General features: G+C 38.0%; 1 protein-coding gene across 10 annotated transcripts in view; it reads right to left on the bottom strand.

The window, feature by feature from the left end:
* Positions 1 to 15,916, bottom strand: part of CTDP1 (CTD phosphatase subunit 1) — a 171,952-nt gene that overhangs the window by 132,824 nt on the left and 23,212 nt on the right. For all 10 annotated transcript variants that reach the window (XR_006278964.1, XM_043508248.1, XM_043508249.1 and 7 more), the window contains 3 exons: positions 8,278 to 8,368; positions 6,578 to 6,744; positions 4,122 to 5,213 (listed from right to left, as the gene is read on the bottom strand). Coding sequence is in view for 9 of the 10 variants with exons in the window: in XM_043508248.1 (XP_043364183.1) it covers positions 4,122 to 5,213; positions 6,578 to 6,744; positions 8,278 to 8,368 (1,350 nt within the window). In the remaining variant the exon portion in view is untranslated. The remainder of the gene's footprint in view (positions 1 to 4,121; positions 5,214 to 6,577; positions 6,745 to 8,277; positions 8,369 to 15,916) is intronic.

Raw genomic sequence — 15,916 nt, 5'->3', positions numbered from 1 at the left:
ATTGGATACTTTAAATTACATCACATGAAGGCAGACAACTAAATATTGACAAGTTTTATAAGTGCTTGTATAAAACATTAGAAGTCTAAATAGTAAGCCTGAGTGCCTGGTATTAAATGAGGATACGGATATAACAGGCATCACAGAAACTTGGTGGAATGAAGATAATCAATGGGACAGGGTAATACCAGGTACAAAATACCTAGTAATGACAGAATAGATCACACTGGTGGGAGTGGCACTATGCGTGAAAGAAAGAATAGAGTCAAATATAGTAAAAATCATTAATGAATCCAACTATCACAGAATCTCTATGGATAGAAATTCCATGCTTGAATAATAAGAGTCTAGCATAGGAATATACTACCAACCACCTGACCACAATGGTGACAGTGACTATGAAACACACAGATATTAGATGCTATAAAAACAGAAGACTCAAAAATAATGGGGGATTTCAACTATCCCCATATTGACTGGGTACATGTCACCTCTGGTTGGGATGCAGAGATAAAATTTCTAGATGCTTCTTGGAGCAGCTAGTCCTAGAACCCATAAGGGAAGAGGCAATTCTTGATTTAGTCCTAAATGGCGCTCAGGATCTGGTTCAAGAAGTGCATATAACTGAAACGTTTGGTGGTAACCATAACGTAATTATATTTAACATCCTCACAGGAGGGAAATCACAATTGCACTCAACTAAACAAAAATGAAGAAGCTGGTTAATGGAAGTTAAAAGGAACAGTCATAAGGGTGAAATGTCTGCAAGCTGCATGGAAACTATTTAAAAACACCATGATAGAGGCTCAAACTAAACCAAAAGAACCGTCAGAGGATCAAAATGCCACCATGGGTAAAGAGCAGAGTACAAGAGCAAAAAAAGAAAACAAAAACGAATTTTTTTTTTTTTTTTTTTTTTTTTTTTAAGTATCTCAGTTGCAGGAAGCCTGTCAAAATCAGTGGGACCACTGGACCATCACAGTGCAAAAGGAGCAGCAAAGGAAGACAAGACTATTGCAGAGAAGCTAAATGAATTGGTTACGTTGTTTTCACTGCAGAGGATTCATTTTACAAATCTGAGGAACTGTCCCAGTTTGAGGTATCAGTAACAGTAGGTTTTGGAACAAATTGATAAAATTAAACAATAAGAAGCCATCAGGACCAGATGACATTCACCCAAAGTTCTGAAGGAACTCAAATACGAAATTGCAGAACTGCTAACTGTGTATGTAACCAAATGCTTAGATCAGCCTCTGTCCCACAACTGGAGGATAGCTAATGTAATGCAATTTTTAAAAAAGGCTCCAGAGGCAGTTCTGGGAATTACATACTGGTGAGCCTAACTTCAGTACTAGGCAAACTGGATGAAAGTACAGTAAAGAATAGAATTATTAGACAGATGAACACAATATGTTGGGGAAGAGTCAATACAATTTCCCTTTACAAAAGCTATAACTCACTAATTATTAGAATTCGGGAGCCGGGGGGGGGGGGGGGGGGTTCAAAGGATTCTAGGCTAGATTGGTCTGACCCAGTGGGGCCATCCTTATGTTTTTACTTATAAGCTTGCAAGGTTAAAGTCACCAAAAAGGCATGCAAAAAGGCCACATAAAACACACAATTTGCAGTACTAATTTGTAAGCAATACCAAGTGTTTACTCTTCGTGGTAAGTGAAATATTGAGAGCAAAATAACGGAAACCACCAATGTAGTCAAAATAACTATCTGATTTGCGTTTTTTTCCTTTTTTAAATTACGTTATCGAGTGAGAACATGGAGATCTAGATCCTCGTATCAAAATCAGAGGAGATTAAAAATATCCACTCACTACTGGAGAAGGGAAGCTCTTCTTGGTGAGTGAGGGGACACAAGCCATTTATTTCTGCAGACTTGAAATTTTCATTTAAAATTAAGGTTGTCAAATGATTAAAAAATCACAATTAATCAAGAGATTAAAATAGTCACAATTAATTGCGGTTTTAATTGCACTGTTAAACAATAATAGAATGCCAATTTAAATTTATTACAAATATTTTTGGATATGGACAACAGCCCTGCAGAACAAGTTTTTATACCTAGGTCTACAAATTAGATAAAATACACAAGGACTTTTTCCAGAAAACTGGATCGTCAGTTTCCCTTCCTATTTATGGAACAGCAAGGCAAACAAGGTAGAATATGTATATTATGAAACTTTTATATAGCCTTTCAAAACTAGGTGTTCCTAAAATAGTGCACTGAGCTTTTACTTTGCACCACGCGAGAAGAGACAAGAACATATACAAAAATCAAGTTATTATGCTAGCTTCCTGTATTCTTTCCTTAATACTTAAACATTCAAGCATTATTTTTCCCCTCACTCCAGCTTCTTTATCATGCTGCAAATGCAAGTGTGTAATTACCTTGAGTCAAACTGTCATGGAAATATTTTGGTCATAAATTCAGGATTATTCTTTTTATGCAAAAAACAAACACATTAGTGGCCATAAGAGGCAAAGCCCCTTTGAGACATTTTGTAATTTGGAATGGAAAACCCTGAAGAAACACATAAGAGATCAATTTAGTGATTTTTATGACTAAAATACTCAAGCCCTTTACACTTCCAATGGAATGCGACTCACATTTTGTGCTTAATTCTTATCTGATGGAACTGCATTGACATCGGCGCAATTCTCAGACTAAGATCTACTCAACAGCAACTGCAGCAGAGCTCAAGGGGTCATGAAATACTGTGACCCAAGTTTTCAGAAGCATACACCAAACACATTCACAAAATGAGAATTGTATGAATGCACAGTCCCAACTAGCATACCTGCAATCATTGGAAGTCCCCAACTCCACTCAATCTAAAACTGTTCCCAATCTGGACACTTTGGCTACGTCTTCACAGCTAAGAAAGGTGTGTATTAAAAAGTGTGATAACTAACACGGGTCATGTATCCCTCACTGTAAAAGTGAGGTGGAGGTGAGGCACAAGTAGCTTTTACCACAACCTAGCTAGCCGAGATCAACACTACAAACACACCTTGCCCATTGATATCTTACCTGGCTATAATCACAGTAAAAGCTACCTGTGCCATGTCTCCACTAGGATTTTACAATGAGATTGTTAATCCAAGATAGTTATCCCACTGTAACACCACCCCTTTTTCTGGCAGTGAAGGCAGGGGCTTAGTCACCATTCATCTAGCCAAACAGTTTTTAAACCACTGAAACCAAGTTCATCAAAAACGTTCTTTGCCATGATGCGCCACAAATCAAAGTTTGGGAACCTAGAAATTACCATTGTTTTCAATATTCAGTGCAGAACTCATGATGAATATGAAAAAATATTTCTTTTTCAAGAAAAAAGATGGAAGACTGAATTGGTCAGACTATTGAAGTGGAAAGGATATTATGACCTTGCACTGAAGTTATAGATTTGGGTGAAAAAAAGCTTCACCACACTAACAAAAATATACTATGATGTTTTTATATTGTAATCCTTTGAAATGAAATTAATGTTGATTTTTGCATATATTCTAATCTTGTAACAAAGTAGGCAGGCTAGGAAAAAAAATCAAAGGTAACAAAACTGGACTCATGTTCTTTGTTTGCTTGTTCATGGTTTATAAAGAGGACTTAAAAGGTGTTTTTAGTTTTATGAAAGTTGAGCAAGTGAGAGGAGAACTTTAAGTCAAAACTGCTTATCACTTGTTTCTTTTCAGTTACACCTATTTCAGTTAAAAAAAAACCTTAATTTTAGAACATCATCTTCGTTGAATAATCAGCACCTTCCCCCCTTTCATCAAAGGGTAAAAGCTAGCAATACACTTCCCATCTGACACACGCAAGACCAAGACAGACCAGATTTGATGGATGTTTGTTTTTAAAAGAAAAACAATTTTAAAAAAATTCTTAAACCTAAGGAAGCAAAAAGGATACAAGACCTTTTAAAAAATGATCTGCAGTAAATCTTTAAGCTACTTCCCCCCATAATTTAAATCAACATTAAAGATGGCAAGTAGATCAAGGCCCATATTTAACCTTTTCAAGTCTTCAGCCAACTTTTTGTGTAAATAAAATCATGAGTTAAAATAATATTTTTATTAACAGAAAACTGATAAATTTCACCTACTTACCTCCCCTTGCTGCAATCAGATGGGTTGCCTTGTTGGGATCATCAGCATTCAGTACTAGGTTCCTTATAATTTTAGCTCCAAGTGCTGTAGCATGATAATGCTCCCGGGTTCTTTCTATGGGGAAATTTGTTGGATAGAGTCCACTAAATATTATGGTAACATCTGCCAATACCTTGCTTTTCAATTCTGGTACTATTTTTCTTATGTCTGGAATTTCATTGATCTCCTTTTTCAGGAATTTATCATACTTGGTATAATAATCAGTGTGCACCCGAACAAGGATCTCTTCGAGGTATATTAAATGGTCATCTTCATCTGTGTCGTCTTCTTCCTCTTCTTCCATGCTCTGATCTAAAGACTCACCCATTGTAATCCCAGACTGCTCACTATTCTGGGACTCTGTCTCTGCTTCTTTCTTATCTGCACACCCATTTCCCAGATCACAAAGGCTGTCCTGTTCGCTTTCTTCTTGCATTTCAAGATCAACTCTCTTGCCATGAGGATATACACTAGGTGGAGCTGTCACCTCCCCAGAATGGTTCACTTGACCATCCTTTCCCCCACTCATATCAGTGCAACATTCTTGCTGCAAATTTTCATCTTGTACAGGCTGCTTTGATTTTTTCCAGCTTCTCTTTCCCTCACTTTCACTATCTGAGGCAGAAGAGGACGACGACTTCTTAGCATCTAAACCACCATCACTTTCACTGTCACTAGACAGTTCAAAGTCCAAGTTATTTGTTGTCTTGTCTTGGGTCTGCTGCTTCTCTGTAACTGTCCTATCATCTTGTTCTGAAGAAATCTGAGACTCCTTAACACTTGTTGAATCATTAATGACGGCAGCATTTGTTTTGTGATCAATGGTATCACTTAAGGAGTCTCTAACATTTAATTTGTCATTGGAATTCAACCCCAAGTTAGAAGTTTCGCTGCTCATAAAGTTACTACCATTTGTAGTACATATCTCTTTTGTAGATTTCCTAAGACCATTACTTTGTTCTTCCACACACGTAACATTCTTTGATTCTTCAGAATCTTTTGCTGTTACCACTGTAGGATCAGATGCTTCAGTTGTTTTTGAAGAATGATTTACTGAACAAACACACAAAAAAATACAATGAAGTTTCCCTCTTTTATCCTTCCAAGTAGATTAGCTTTCAATTATGCTTTCAGAAACTCAACATCATTCCTTTCCTCCATAAATTAAAGGAGTTCAATCTACAGCTAAACATATCTACGGATCAGAATACTCTCAGTTGGGATTTTCAAAGGGTGTAAGATTTATAGACAACTCCTACTGAAACGCAATAGAAGTGGGGTGCCTAACTCCCTTAAGCCTCTTGAAAATCCCAGTTTATGTTGCCCTCATCATCATATTATTTGTCTGCCTCACAAAACTTAATGCTTTATCTTATTAGGTAAGAAAGTATCATTCCCATTTAGATGGGCAACTGAAGTATTAAACACACACGATGTGCCAAAGGTCACAGAGCTTTTTCCAGAGTCCCAATCCAGAGTATTAGCCATAAGATCATCCTCTTTATGAACTTACAAGTTCTGCCCATATTTTTTCTACAGTCTGTTTTCAGAACTGATTGAATACACAACCAAGAAAATGCTTTAGAAATTGAAAAATATATTTTACTACCATCAAAATATGTTGATCAAACCCTTTAAGAAGGCACTAGCGAGATGCAACAAACGAGAGCAGTGTGCTTCATATGCAGGAAAAGGATTACTCTGTAAATAGCTTTTATAGACAGGATTTTTAGGCAGCTGGCAAGCAGCAGACAAATGAAGTTAATATTCTTGGCAGGAATAGCCAAGGCCATTCTTAGCAGAGATGACCACATCTTGTTCATAAAAAGGCATACATGTGACTTGACTGCCCCTTGGTAACTTGGTGACTTGACTGCCACTACTGCATGCTGATCTCATACTATATTTTGAGAAGCAGACTGTCAGGCTATTCATTCCATTCTTATACTTTTTAACCACATGAAACATTACTAGAATAAATGTAACATAGAACTGAATTCATTTCTAGATGGTAACAACGGAAAAGAACGGTAAACAGGCTCAACAGGAACTAAACATGTACAGAAAAATACTAACTATCCTAAAATGAAAGCTTCTCTCTAAAATACTCAACTGTAAATAAAGTAGGTTCCTTTCCAGCTACTTCTATGAGTTTCAATAAATCCTGGATATATTGGCCTACCCAGTCATCACCTTTTCAGACCTATTTTCTCAGGTGAAAACCACTGCTATGCCATCTGTTCTTCCACCGTTTACAGATTGCGGAAAATAAAATTCTGTCAAATGCAAAATGGATGAGTTTGGTAGACACTGAAACCCCACTATTAGTTTTTTCTTTTAGACAACACTTTGTTAGCATGGTTTTGGTTTGCTAGTCAACTGCTGCTCCAAAAATAAAATAAATAAAATGGAGTTACCCTTCTTTTTCATCTGAGTTTCCCTTGATCCAGGTGGTGCATTAATATCGCCTATACCCTGAAAATATACATATTTCTTTACAGTTATCAAATTGGGTGCAAACTTCCAAACATCTTCTCGGTCATCAATAATGCAAACCATGGAGTCACCACATGGGAAGAGATTTCTAAAAAAAAAAAAAAAAAAAGGAACTTGTTTTTATTGTTTTAAGATTACTATTTAAAACACTCTGGGTTGACATTCTGGTTAGTTGTGGGTGTTAAATGAATTAAAACATGAATGATTTCTGAAAAAATCAACATGTTTATTAGGATTCCAGATGAGTCAATTCGTTTACCTGTAACAGTTATCATACAGTCTGCAGCTCTTCTTACTGGTTACTCTACCAATCATCTTTTTGTGGTTTTAAAAAGTTTTATGAACATTTATTAGAAAGAATTTTTCAAGTTAGTGACACAAGTCTTAAAAAAAATAGCAATTACATTTATTTGTCCCCTTCGGTTCTAGTGGTCAAAAATATGAGCCCTCCCAAAGTTTAAATTTGAGTATATATAGTGTATTACACGGAATTTCAGTCTAGTTCTTCTACCTAAATAACATCCTATATAGTAACTTGGTCAGACTTATTCATTCCACAGAGATTACCTCTAAAACAAGAAGTCTTAATATTTACTGGTCATAAACCTGATGGGAGAATACTCAGAATAGATTAAAAAATATCCCCAGGATAAGAAAAAAAAAAAAAAAATGTATGATTTGCGGTGAGGAATCCTCCGCTCCCCATAACAGCTCCAATGTGGCTATTATTAAATATCAGGCAATCCTATGTTTTACACAGGCAGAAGGCCAAGATTGCCAAAAATTGGAGCCTAAAGTATGGGTTAAGGAGCTTAATTTAAGCACTGAAATGTAATTTTTCAAGAGTGCTGATCATCAATGAAACTCAAAAGTGATGAGGACCCAGCAAAGTCAGGCCATGTAAGTACCTAAATACAGATTTAAGAGTCCATCTTTAGGCTACTATTTTGGAAAATCTTGGCTTAAATTTCTACAATATAAAAACGCACAAATTATATTATGAAATGAACCACAAGATGAAATAAAACAACAAGGGTTGCCTGCAAACCACAGAGGGAAAAAATTTAGGGCCAGTCTACACTACCACTTAAATTGATCTAACATATGTCGCCTAGGGGTGTGAAAAAGTCCCCTACTTCCCCGCAAGTGACACAAGTTTCGTGCTGTCCACACTGTCCAGACGCTCTCCCGCAGACATAGCTTACGCTTCTCAAGAAGGTGGAGTAATTATGCCTATGGCATAGCACATCTTCACCAGCTACAAGAACGCAGCTGCATCGGTGCAACTGTGATGATGTTGTGCTGTAGTGTAGACTTGCCCTGAGTTGCAATTATCTGCAGACTTAAAACATCTGAAAACAGAGGTCATCACTGAATGTGAGATTCTAAATTATCTTGCTTGAACATTACAGGGTGTAACACCCACTGAAGTATTAAGTAGATGAAGCCTATAAACATCAGCTTGCACTTCTCAGTTTTATTACCCTCTGTGAAGGTAAAGATTTATGGGGTACAGAAGGGATAAAGACAATTTCTCCTTTTAATACTTATGTTCCCAACATTCTGCCTTCATTTCCTCCCCTGGATTATTTATTAAGAAGTTTCGCACCCCCATACATACCTAAGATTCCCCGTTTTAGAAAATGGATCAATACATTCATCTCTTGACAATATCCGATGAGAAAAAAGTTTCTTTTCAGGGTCCAAAAATCCTTTTGAAAGAAGAGTTTAAAGTTAATATTCCTTCACAGCAACATTTTCTCCCTGTTAACATTCTACATAATCAGTTTTCATAGTCTATCACACCATACTACACTAAGCCTATCTTTGTGCATTAACAGAATACAAATGGAGCAACACAGCCTTTCAATTTGAAGTTTAAAATAAACTGTGTGATATTGGAGTAACCAAATATCGAGATATTTAAGCTCCAAAAAGTATTCATTATATACCAGGTTAAGAACAAAAACACAGTAGGTTAGATATCTGTCACTAATTCAGTAGGACCCCTAATATCCAATCCCAATTCCTTTAACATAAAAGCAATAATGAAGGTTACAAAAATTAACTTGTGGCATCAGTGAATAATCAAGGTAAAAGGAAGTAAGCATAACTGACAGTTAAATAAGGTTCTGGCAACTTACATTTATAACACTTTAAGACTAAATCCTGTCCTTAGCACATTGTGCCTAGGGTCTGCAGAGAAGTCTCATGCGAGCTGGCAAAGTACTGCAATAGTTAAGCGTAATGGGCAAATTAAGGGGAATTTTAGTTTGTACTCTTGCATTTGTGGTTTTAAATTGTGCCTATAACATTGTTTTAGTGCATTCGTACTTGAACTAAGAATAAATCACAGGATTTCTTTAAATGTTAGACCCATTTACATAAATCTGTGCTGACTGCGCTGTTTGTTAAGAAAAAATAGGAGAAGGTATGCTGGCTAATTTAAAGACAAGATAAAATACAATTAGTTTGGCAAAATGGCAAATTCAACCATATACAAACATGGTAATGCAGCTGACCTCTCTGTCAATGTAATTAACCTTTCTTTATAAACAGACATTGTGGTTTCATAACTGCTCTGAAACAAAAACGTGGTGTTTCATGTATTATTCTGGATTTGCCATTTTGCTGAACTGATTACATTATAACCTGCTTTGAGATTAGCTTGAACTTCTCACTGTTCCTGCAGATAACACAATCATTACTTATTTATGCAAACACAAATTTCAAAAAAGGTGGCCATGTTATAGTCTATTGCCCAAATTTTCAGAAGTGACTACTGATGGCAGGGGGGAGGGCGAATCTGAAGCTCACTCCAGGGGCCTTATGGATTTTCAAAGCGTGTGTACTCAGAACTTTCTGAAAGTCAGGCCCCTTTTAGTGTCTCAGTTTGAGCAAACTGAATCACTAATCTCTTTTGAAAATTTGGACCTATACGTATTAATATAAATGTGTCATTGGAATAACTTAAAACCCATAAAAAGCAAGAAAATTCTGAGTTAAGGACGGAAGTTCAACCTTAACTCACCCGACTATGCTTAAGAATTGCAGCAAACTCATGTAGAATCATCCCCTGTAGAGAGACCCTTGCAGTACCTAGGCATAATGAATTGAAAATATTAACTACAGAGAACCATTGCCACACACAGAAAGAATATATTTTGACAAACTGAATGTAAATCATATACTGCATTACTGTACAACTGTCACACCGTCAGCTGTTCCTCTCCCTCGTCAACCATCCGAGTAAAATAGAAGCCTTCCATTCTCATTAGTACATTCCTGCCTAATTTGTCAGTGAAACCACAATCAAGTACTTGCTACGTTGTCAGATTACATATGGTAGGAAACCTGAACATACATAAGTGTTGACAGACAATAATGATGGAAGAAGCAGAAGTGCACAGTTATTTACCAGGGCTTTGGGAAAAATCTAGTTCATTTATGCTTTTTCCTGGCAACTGATGGCAAGTAAAAAGAAAAATGAGGACAGTTCGCTACAGATGCAAGACAGCCCCCCACAAACTGAAGACCCAATTTGAAAAAAGTCAGGTCCATTACATCTTTATCTTAAGAGTTTAAACTTTCATATGACCTTACCAGTTCCTAATACAGCTCAATATGGATTAGTCACACAAAATTTCAGTGAAGTCTTATAAATTGGTGTTAAATTGAACGAAGGACACCAAGTAACCAAAAGGCATAATTATTACTAAGGAGCTTCTCTCTCAAATTTACTTTTTTAAAAACATTGCCAAGTCAATGGAAAAACAAAGTATAATATCCATTTGTTTATATATTTCACAGAAATGGCATTTGGGAGGCACATAATATTTCTTTGATGGAATAAAGTTAATTTGCTTTAACAAAATGTCTGTCTTTAAATCTTTAAGAATAAGAACTTTTCACCAGTACTGGCCACAAAGTGAGTTTCTTCCATACAAGAACAACTGAGACATTCAGTGGCTAGACCATGTATTAACAAAAAACAGCAACTGATCCACCAGCAGGTACTGACTAAACACAAAGTTCCTTGTAGTTCATTTCTAAAGGTTTTCTTCCTCTTCACAAAAAGAATTAGAACTACACACATTTTTCCTCTTGGGAGGTGTGTCAGAAAATGTCAAGTGAAAAATTTTAAAACTCCTAATGTTATTACTTATCAAGCTACACATAAGAAAGAAAAAAATAGGGGGTGTTGCTTGATTTCAACAATAAAACCATAAATAGCATTTCCTGTTAGGCTATAATTGCTACCTTTCACTAGTTAGCATACATTTTCTATCTCAAAACAGCATTCAACACTGAGCTTCACAAATGAATTTTACTCATTAATACATTTACCCATCAAGTCACATCTTAGCACACATCAAAAAAAGCTATTTCACACACAAGTACAGCCAAACATGGACTATTTAAAGCCTTTTATAGAAACCAATGTGGACAAATGAAGAAACAGTCCTAACTAGAAACCGTGAGTTTATATAGGTCTACTTATTCTTTTACAGCAGCCACCCATTTGTTGAATACAATTTTTAATCAATTACATGTTCCATTGTCTTTATGTAATCAGCTCTTCATTCTCCTGCTTTTATACTTTTGGAAAATTCTCTATAGCTTTATGACATCACACACAGATTCTACAAAAATCCAAAATTCTTTAAGTGACACTCATTACACCACCACCCTGTCCCCCAGTTGCAGCCCATTGAATTTCTTGCCCTGCTATGGAATTGTTTACCATTAAAAATAATTAAGATAAAGTAACAATAATCAGTTTTAAAAATTCCAACCACCACCACCAGAACATGGGAATGAGAGATAATGAGGACAATACCACGGATACAACACCATACTTGATTTTTCTACTCCAAGATGCTCAGACATTGTGGTGATGGACATAATATAAAACTACAGAGAAGAATTTAGTCTCCTACTTCTTAAAAGCGCAGGACTCGTTTGTTTCTAAGTTTATAATTCAAAGTTAGCAATTAGTTAATTTTACTGCTTAACCATTTCAATTTTTTTAGACAAATGAATACAGAGCACAGGGGTACACAGTGATATTTAATATTTTAAAGTATGTTATCTAAAATCTGACCTTCTCAATACATTTTAAAAGCTCAACTAGTCTATCAGATGCTCAGAAGGTAAACGGAAATGTTTTATCTGGGACAGATATATCTCTAGGAGGAGGAAGAGGGAATGTATGCAGTTACAACCCAATACTTGTCACAAACTGGAAAAAAGTTCAACACTGTCACAGGTTACCCTGGGGAGAAAACCTATGTAATTATTTTGTATAAATCTGAAGGAAAACCATAAAGTTTAACTAGGATGCCATCACAGAAAATCACCAAAAACCTACTCAAGATGTTTATGAAGCCTCTGGGTAAAACACATGACTCTATCTACCCTATTTCGGTTCTTTGAGTCCTATAGCTCCAGCATCTGTGCACCTTTTGGGTGGGCTTACCATTCAGTCATACAAAAATTAACGGTCTTGATTACAATAAAGATCAGATGACAGAAGATGAATGTGCAAATGATTACAGTATCTGCACCCCATACTATATTTCTGTACAATTAACTAGACTATCAACATTTATATTGTACTAGGTTACAGTGTGGGAAGAATGCACCCCTGCTCTGAAGAGCTTACCAGTCCAACAGACAGAAAGAGATGAAAGGTGCAGAAAGGGATACAAACTAGCAAAATGATCGAATTGATGGTAGGCATACGTGTGTTATGTATCTGCTTATATATTTTCTCTCTACCACAAAAAACCCAAAAACAAACAAACAAAACAACAACAAACTTAGTTTTAGGGTATTTTGAGGGGCGACAACTCATGGGTGAAGTGGGGAGGAGAAGGAATTGCTGGAGTAAGAGGGGAGTAAAGCAAGGGACAGTAGAAAATGCTATATGCGCCCGGGGAAACTATGGGAGGATAGCTGAAAGACTGCAGTGGTAGGATACGAACAGCAATACAGCAAGTAATAAAGAAGGTCCACAGGCCAAGTTTCAGAAGGATGATCTATGAATCTATGATGTCAGGAGGTGGTAGAGGTACCTCTCTACTACTGTTGCTCTCAGTTCAGAGAGGAAGTCACTGTGCCCAGTGCCCCAAATGTGCCTCTTTGACCACATATGGGAGGGGTTTGGGCAGGAAAGCTCTGGACTTATTCCCTGCATCCTTGAGCATAACTAGTGCTGGCTGCTTTAGAGACGTAGTCATTCTCTGAAACATCTAGCACAGGCCAACATAGGAGACACGTTACCTAGATCATTAGTGTTTCAGTATGGGAATGCTTTTTTTCAAATGTTACCTCCTCCTCCATATTATACACATTTCCAGGTCACAGCACCCAGAGCAGAGAGCCAGAGCCAGGCCCAGCCCCATGGGACAGGCACCAATGCTGTGGGGTGTACTCACTTTCCAATTCCCACACCCCATTCCCTGGGCCTTACCTTTCAGCATCTCCAAGTATGCTCATGAATGCTGATGTTGTGAAAACTACACTTGGCGACCTTCCAGTGACTTATTGTTTTTTCCCCCTGCACCTCTGTTCTTAAAATTTACTAAAAATTCCTATGCCAAAAATCGTAGCCTTACTTAGCGGGTGGGGATATCAAAATAAAACCAAAATGGGGCTTACCACAGAAATTAAGTCTCAACTTTAATTCTGCCATTCCCTTATCTACCGTAGAATCTGGCAAGAGTTACTGACCTGATCCTCCAATGGGAGTCAAAGATTCTCAGCCCCTGGTGACCTATTTCAATTCTAGAACAACCTACTTTGCCATAGATAAGGGATAGCCAAACTTACTGATCCTCCGAGCCACATACGACAATCTTCAGAAGTTCAAGAGCCCGGACTTCAGCCCCGTGGGAGGCGCCTGCTGGGGCTTCAGACCCACTCCTATTGAAGCCCTGAGCGGTGCACCCCACGGGGCTGAACCACAAGACCTTCCTCCCCGCTGGACAAAAACCAGAGGTGATGCATGGGGTGGGGGGGGGGGGGGGAAAGAGAACGGGACGGACGGACATGGGGTCACATGCCTACCCAGATTTTTACCAGGGTTTGCTGGGCCTGCTCAGTCACACGGTGCCACCAGGCCCCCTCCTTACCATGGCAGCTGCTGGAACCAGCAACCTCGGAGCTGCGGCCCATGGGGAGAGGCAGTGGCAAACAGCTGGGAGCAGCAGGGAGAGCCACTGTTTTTGCTGCTGCCTTTCTCCGTTCAGCGGCCCCTCACTGCAGCTCCCAGCTATTTGCTACTGTGTCTCCACGTGGAACTAACACCTGGGAGTTGCAGGGAGGGCCCGCTGAGCATAAGAGGGCAGTGTGCCAGGAGGGGAGGGGGGCCTTGACTCAAGCTGTTGGAGGAGCCCAAACCTTTAAATTGTGTCCCCCCACTCTCAGCAGGCACCAGTCATCTCTCTCAGAAGCCTCTACACCCTTGCTAAAACTTGGAGATGGTTCAATATGTTCAGCTGAAAGTTACAGATAAAACGTGTATTCCAGTTGCTGAACATATGTTGTTTCTACAGACAGTAAACTGAAGACACAATCTTACATGTGTTAATCATATCACATCATGTTAATACAATAAGATATTTGGCATGTGTAACAAAAATCATTGCCAAATGAATTTATAATCAGACATTTGAAGATGTGAACTTATCTGTATTAAAATTATCCCATATACAGTACTTACCTTTATAGGCAAGTCAAGCTATTTTTTGTTCTGGTTTGACACACTGGCCAAGTATGTTTATTTCATATTCTTCAAATTCTGTCAGGCAATATGATTTTTACTGCTCAAAAGGCATTTTCATAGGGAAATCAATCAGGTTTGCAACACATGCAGCATCTTCATTAGATTTATCACCAGGCTACTTCTACAGTAGCTAGGTTCACAGTAGCTATGTCATGAGCCGAAACATAGCATCACTAAATTTTTATATTCACTTGTGTATTATATAAATATTATAAAATTAGCTATTGCAGCTAACTAAAGAAGTTATTCCATTTTAAAAAGCATGTAACTTTCAATAGAAGGTTCTATCTGATAAGGCTGAATATCCAGATATCTGGAGATTTTATGCAAACAACTTATACGAATTATACATGTGATGAAAAAGTTTACTCACTTAACAGAGAAAATAGCCAGGTTATAACACATTGGAAGGACTCTATCAAATTCACAGCCATGAAAAATCTGTCATCTGGTCTCCCCCATGAAATCTGCTGGAGAGAGCCAGGACTAGGGTGCCCCAGCTGGGACTCCTACTATGCATCGAGTTACAGCTGTTAGTCCTGGAAAGACTGCGGAGAGACAGGACTGACTCTTCACCTGCAAGAGTTGCTTCTAGGTCTGGATCAGACTCACCTTTGGGAACCTCCCCTGGCTGCAGGAAGCTCTGCACTCCTGCCCCGACCACTCTCCAGCCACAGGGGGAGGAGTCACTGCACAGTGTCCACATTGGTACTGAGTTTAAATAATTCCTCTCCCTCTCCAGTATTTATCCCTCTGATATATTTATAGGGAGCAATCATATCTCCCCTCAACCTTCTTTTGGTTAGGCTAAACAAGCCAAGCTCCTTGAGTCTCCTTTCATAAGACAGCTTGTGCAAAATTTATACAAATAGGAGATCAAAAGCAGAAAATATGGAAGGGAAGAGATATAGTGAAGAGGGTACAGGACCTGGATGCACATGAGGGGCAAACAAAAGCGTGCCAGGGAACCATGTTTTCTGGTCTCAGATACAGGGGCCTCACCAAGATAAGAAAAAAAGATCTCAGGAGCATGCAGGAAGGGGCCATCAAAAGGTGTATGCAGAAGATCTGGGGAGGCATATAGAAGGTGTATGTGAAATCTGGCAAGGCAGAGTGGTTTAAGTTTTTCCATATGGATAAAAGACTCCTTTGTTTCATCTTCTATTTCCTCTTGACTCATCTATTACCTTCCAGCTATCTGCTACTCCTTGCTCAATACTAACTGAATATTTCCCACTATAATTTATTTCTCTGAACAATACCGCCATCAAGTGTTCAACACATGCACAGACTATGTCAAGTTTCACATTACTAGAGCTTAGCCATCACTCTCACATACTCATCAGCAGCTCAACTTTCTCTTCCTGCCAGCACAGAATACTACAGCAGAAACTAGCAAAAGCTAGAATGTCATATCACCACATCAAGTGCTCAAAGTTCATCATGCAAGACAACCAAGCTTAAGTCCCAT

The sequence above is a fragment of the Dermochelys coriacea genome, chromosome 2, assembly GCF_009764565.3.
Source record: "Dermochelys coriacea isolate rDerCor1 chromosome 2, rDerCor1.pri.v4, whole genome shotgun sequence".
Classification (NCBI taxonomy): Eukaryota; Metazoa; Chordata; order Testudines; family Dermochelyidae; genus Dermochelys; species Dermochelys coriacea.
This window is presented reverse-complemented; position numbering and strand designations above follow the sequence as displayed.